Source organism: Cornus florida, unplaced genomic scaffold (genome assembly GCF_030987335.1).
Source record: "Cornus florida cultivar Cherokee Brave unplaced genomic scaffold, ASM3098733v1 CherokeeBrave_3.0.0_Hap2_Chr07, whole genome shotgun sequence".
Lineage (NCBI taxonomy): Eukaryota > Viridiplantae > Streptophyta > Magnoliopsida > Cornales > Cornaceae > Cornus > Cornus florida.
The window spans coordinates 23,388,075-23,394,510 of record NW_026775577.1 but is presented as its reverse complement, the minus strand read 5'-3'; the positions used below and the strand labels follow the sequence as shown (position 1 = coordinate 23,394,510).

General features: G+C 33.7%; 1 protein-coding gene across 1 annotated transcript; it reads left to right on the top strand.

The window, feature by feature from the left end:
* The first annotated feature begins 2,207 nt into the window (after window positions 1-2,207).
* LOC132267580 (cytochrome P450 CYP82D47-like) lies at window positions 2,208-4,501 on the top strand. The gene is made up of 2 exons (XM_059768720.1): window positions 2,208-3,152; window positions 3,810-4,501. Exons 1-2 carry the CDS (start codon window positions 2,208-2,210, stop codon window positions 4,437-4,439), a joined length of 1,575 nt encoding a protein of 524 aa, XP_059624703.1. The 3' UTR covers window positions 4,440-4,501.
* The last annotated feature ends 1,935 nt before the right edge of the window (window positions 4,502-6,436 follow it).

Here is a 6,436-nt window from a genome sequence, read left to right as displayed (position 1 = left end):
CATTAGTCTAAGCTAAAATCAATCACTCATTCAACTTAATCCAAGCATTCATCCAATCCTCCTCATAAAATCAATTAAGCTTCACATACTAGTTAATTAATTTATATAACTATTCTACTCAAAATAAACTAAACATTTGATATATAAAGATTGAGTAAATAAAGATACAATAAATTGTAAAGAGAGTATAGATTAGAGAGAAGAGAAAATGCAAACCAAATCCTCTCATTAGAGAGACATATTCTTTCTTTTATGGGTTGAGAAAGAGAACCCTTACAATAGCTTAAACAAGCTTTCCCTTACCAAGAGCACCTCTTGGTCTTTTTCTCTTAAGAATGAATATATAATGAAGCTTATAATGAATGTCTCTCAAAATAGAAAAATATACAAATCAAAGCTCTCAAACCTAGAGTTACAATTGAAATAATCAAATAAAAGCTCAACTCTAAGTTTTGCAACCCTTTACACAGCCACGTAAGCTTATTTTCTCTCTCCTCCCCCTTTCCCACACTCGGTTCTCTTTTTCTCTCTTATTCCTTTACCCCTCTTTGTCTCCTACTGTTAGAGCGCCATAGAGAAGAATTTACAATTGGCAGCAACGTAAGAACTGTTTGACCATCTTTTATTTTTAATTTTTCTTTTTTAATAAAAATAGTTTGATTTATCACTTTCATTTCATCTTATCTTCTGTAATCATCATTGTAGAATTTAGGGGTTTTTTAGATTTTTTATCCTTTTACATTCTATTCTAATGAGATAAATATGTATTAGCCAAATATTAGATATATATTTTAATCACGATTTTATATAATTGTTGTTTGATACAGTTATACAAATTATTATTATTTTTTTTCTTTTTTTGTGATTAGTCAATTCAATCGCAATTGTTGTTTATATTTTTTGTTTATGTAGAAAGTGAAATATAGGGGGAAAATATTATTTTTTTTCCTAATTGAGAAGATTGGGACGTGAAGTTTAATCGCGAAAAAGTAAATGAATCAAGTAAGTTTGTAAAAGTTATGTAGGGCCTTGGGTATGACATGTGGTTGGTTGTTATTGAGGGATATTTTTTAACATAAAATGTATAAAACAACCTTTGGAGCTAAAAATAGGTACTACAAAATTTTTGTGTAAATCTACTATGACACATCAGATTTACACAAGAATATATACACAACAATTGGAGATACTTTAATAACCAATCATATGTCATGTCAGGATCCTACATAACTTTTACAAACTTACTTAATATAGGCTTCATTCTTTTATGGAATAAGAAAGAGGGAGGAGAAATGAAATATGTTGATATGGCTCTGTAAAAAGGTTGTGTAAAAATATAAAACAATTTTACACATTGGTGATGTGGTAGTATATCTTAACAGACTAATTAGAGAAATTTACACGTCATACGTGGCCGTGTATATTTTACACAAAAGAGTATTTTAACAGACTGCTGGAGATCTCCAACCGTTGTGTATATATTTTTTTTTTGGTGTAGATCTGATGTGTCATGATGGATTTACATAAAAATTGTGAATTATTTAATTTATCTCCAACGGTTGTTTTATACCTTTTGTGTAAAAATATATCTCTCAATAACAACCAGCCATATGTTATGTCAGGACCCCATATAACTTTTACAAACCTACTTAATACATGGTTGATTCTTTAATGGAATGAGAAAAATGTATAAGAAAGAAAATATATTGATCTGGCAGTGTAAAAAAGGTTGTGTAAAATACATAACCCTTTTACACATTGGTGATATGCCAATGTATCTTAACAGACTGATGGAGATGGAAAAAATTTACACATCATAAGTGGCAGTGTATATTTTACACAAATAAATATTTTAACAGACTACTAGAAATGTTGTTTTTTTAAAAAATATTATTAATAACTATAATTTAGTACCATATAATTTAGTGCTAGTGCTGAAATTTTGCCAAAAATAAATTTGGGGGGCCGTGGCCACTCCTGGGCCCCCTCCCTCCGCCTCTGCACGTAATCACCTGAGTCATTTCTTGGACAAACTACTCTGGATCTTTCAAAGGAAATGAAAACATTAAAACATACTACTATAATAAAGTTGAACAATTTCTTGGTTGCTACAGTCAGCGAATCTTATTTTTCAAATAAAATGTACGCCTCAGGAACTATATAAACCCAGAGATATGGAAGTTAGCTTACACAGACTGAGTCTCATCATGGATCCTCTTCTACCCTTCCTCCTAACTTCTGTCACCGGCCTCGTTGTCCTGCTAGTATTTGTGTACAGAAAGAAACAATCTACTAGAAGGAAGAGCCATGGTGTGCCTCAAGCTGGTGGTGCTTTGCCTATCATAGGTCACTTGCATCTCCTGGCTGGTGGTCAGCTGTTACACAAATTGTTCGGAGCTCTGGCAGACAAGTACGGACCGATCTTCACTCTAAAGCTCGGATCACATGAAAGTCTGGTCATCAGCAGCTGGGAGATGGCCAGAGAGTGTTTCACTGTCCATGACAAGGTTTTTTCCACCCGGCCAAGCATAACTGCTTCGAAGCTATTAGGTTATGACTTCGCCATGTTTGGCTTCGCGCCTTACAGTCCTTACTGGCGTGAGATGCGCAAGATAGCCACGGTGGAGTTTCTGTCTAACCGACGGATTGAGATGATCAAGCACATAAGAGGTTCGGAGGTGGATACTTCGATAAGAGAACTGTATGAGCTGTGGGTTAGTAAGGGAAGCTCGAAAGGTGGAGTTTTGGTTGATATGAAGAGCTGGTTCGCAGACTTGACACTCAACGCGGCGGTGCTAATGGTGGGAGGGAAGCGGTACTGTGGGAGCAATGATGATTGCGACGAAGGGGAGAGGCGAAGGTACAAGAAGGTTATGAGGGATTTTATTCATCTGTTTGGGGTTTTTGTGATCTCAGATGAAATTCCGTTCCTTGGGTGGTTGGATTTGGGAGGATACAAGAAAGCTATGAAGAGTACTGCGAAGGAACTCGACGCTCTGATTGGAGGGTGGTTGGAGGAGCACAAACAGAAGAAGCTGCTCGGTGGAAAGGGCGAAGGAGAGCAGGATTACATGGATGTGATGCTGAGTATTATTGAAAATGCAAAAATTTCTGAATTTGATGCTGATACCATTACCAAGGCTACATGCTTGGTAAGTTATATCCCTACTCAACTTAGTATAGTGGTTTGTAATACACAACAGTTTTATATAAACAAACTCTCTTGGATTAGTTTTCTTAAAATTAAAACTATAAAAAAAACTTTGCTTAAATTTAGTATTCTGAAACATGTTTTTTGAAAACCCAATTGTAAAAAAGGCTTGTTTAAAGAAAAACAGTTTTTTGTTCCTTTAATTCTTGAAAATTATTTTCAGAGTTACAAACCAAGTAGGTCTATAGTTTTGCAAGTGAAGAAGTCGGAGTGAATCTCAGATATTCCAAATTAATCTAAAAAAAAATTTCTAAGTTACATTTGTAAGATTACTCCATTGCGTTCTTTGGGTCACAGATTTAAAAATAAAATATACTCTCTTCATACAGAAGTAAGATTAACTACACATGATCTTTCAGAATCACGTAATATCAGGAGCTCCTACACTTTTTTAACAAGTGAATATGGACAACTTCAGATTGCTGTGAAGATTTTTCGGAACAAGTAAAACTCTGAATTCAAGATAGAGAAATTCAAAGTCAACAATATTGTACTTCTGTATATTTTTATTCTTAGTTCATTGGACTAACCTGTGAAGATAGAGAAAGCCACCAAAATTTGTCTTTCATGCAATTGATTAAGCTCTTGTTTCTGGCAGAATTTAGTCTTAGCAGGAAGTGACACCACAATGGTTACTCTCATATGGGTCCTAGCTCTACTTCTAAACAATCCACGCGTGTTGAAGAAGGCCCAAGCTGAGCTCGACACCCACGTAGGCAAGGATAGACAGGTGAACGAATCGGACATTACGAAACTTGTCTACCTCCAAGCTGTTGTGAAGGAAACCATGCGACTGTACCCAACGACCCCACTTATTGGTCTTCGGTCAGCACTGGAAGACTGCACCTTGTCATGCGGCTACAAGGTGGTAGCGGGAACACGCCTAATGGTGAATGCATGGAAAATTCACCGGGATGAGAGCGTGTGGTCTGAGCCACTCGTGTTCAGGCCGGAGAGGTTCCTGACAACACAAATGGACGTGGACGTGAGGGGTCAGAACTTCGAGTACCTTCCGTTTGGCTCAGGGAGGCGCTCGTGCGCAGGAATAACGCTTGCGCTCCAGACCGTGCATCTCACACTGGCTAGCTTGCTGCAGTGCTTTGATGTAGCCAAGCCATCCCACAAAGATGTGGATATGACTGAAAGCCCAGGACTCACAAATCTGAAAGCAACACCACTTGAAGTTCTACTTACTCCACGTCTTGATTCCAAGTTCTATGGACACTGAACTTGAATGATTACACAGACAAAACCACCAATCTTGTATTACAATAAATATGGTCTTTTGTCCTTTTGGATTGGCATATTCACAAAAGTGTACTAGTTTATGCAATTTCACATGAGCATGGCTTGGACCTTACTGGTCATGACCAGTGGCGGCTCGATGTAACTCAGAGCCTTAAGCGAAACGTAAAAAGTGGTCTTTTTATATTATAATATGTAATATATTAATTTTAAATAATAATTAATTAAAAATAATCTTTCTTGCTTTTTGAGATGCAAACTTACTAATTAAATTCTTATATTCAAGTGTGGTTAAAATATCTTTTTCAATAGACAATATAGTCAATCTATTTAATTTCTCTTGTGACATAGTTGATCGTAGATATGATTTTATCAACTTTAATTTTGAAAAACTTCTTTCTGCTACAACAACATTTACATGTATTGTCAATAATATTTTATAAGCACTGCATGCATTTGGAAAAGAATCTAATCTTTTAATATAATATAATATTTCAACCGGAGTGTTTGTTTCTATGTGTAAAATTTGTTTCAAAACTTTTAATTCTGAAAATAAATCTACACCATCAATATATAAATTATGACTATATTTTTTCAAACTATCATCATCTAATGATTTTAGCTTTTTGAAATTAAACAAAAAATAAAAAATATCTTCATATATTTTAAATTGTTCAAACCTACTATGAATTGAAGAAATAGCTTGATCAACTATATATAAAAAAAAATCGATCCTAAAAGAATATTCTTTGGCTGATTGAGTTAGCTTATCATCTACATTCTCATCAAATTGTTTTTTTCTACGAATTATACGTTTTTCATAAAAAAAAAAAAAAACAGGTTCTATTTCCATTTCATTAGCAATTTCTTTAACTGAAATAATAGCGAATGTAAATCTATTTTCTCAATATTTTGTGAAAAAAGAAATAAGACCTTTTAGTTGATGTTTGGCAACATCAATATGCACATTTTGAGACTAGGAACAGCTTATAGTTTCTCAATTCCCAAACTTTGAAGTATAGCTGATGGGGGGCCTTGGTAGGCATAGCCAACATTATTAATGTATGTTGACTTGCAACATGGCAAATCCATACTCTGGGGTCTGGATCACTACACATGACCGTTACATTTGGGAAATGGTTTAAATAAAGCAGAGTGATAGTCCTACAACATATTTTTAAATTGTGTGCTAAAAGTCTTGACTATTTCATTTTCTTTGAATAAAAAGCACAGCGACTCAGCTAATCTTATCTTTCAAAGAAAATGAAAGACTTGAGAACTATAATAAGGCTAGATATACCCTTGGGAAATGGTTTAAATAAAGCAGAGTGATAGTCCTACAACATATTTTTAAATTGTGTGCTAAAAGTCTTGACTATTTCATTTTCTTTAAATAAAGCACAGTGACTCAGCCAATCTTATCTTTCAAAGAAAATGGAAGGCTTGAGAACTATAATAAGGCTAGATATGTGGAAGTCAGTTACATGTAAATAATATTCTATAAGCAATACATGCATTTGGAAAAGAATCTAATTTTTTAATATAATTTAATATTTTAATTAGAGTGTTTGTTTCTATGTGTAAAATTTATTTAAAAATTTTTAATTCTGAAAATAAATCCAAACCATTAATATTAGAAGACTCATCATGTTTTAAAAATAGTTCTAAATTAAGACAATATTTTTTCAAACTATCATCATCTAATGATTTTAACTTTTTGAAATTAAACAAAAAACCAAAAATATGTTCATATATTTTAAATTGTTCAAACCTACTATGAATTGAAGAAATAGCTTGATCAACTATATATAAAAAATAATCGATCCTAAAAGATTCTTCGGCTGATTGAGTTGGCTTATCATGCATCTACATTCTCATCAAATTGTTTTTTTCTACGAATTATATGTTTTTCATGAAAAGCATGTTCTATTTCCATTTCATTAGCAATTTCTTTAGGCTTTAGCTGAAATAATAGCGGAT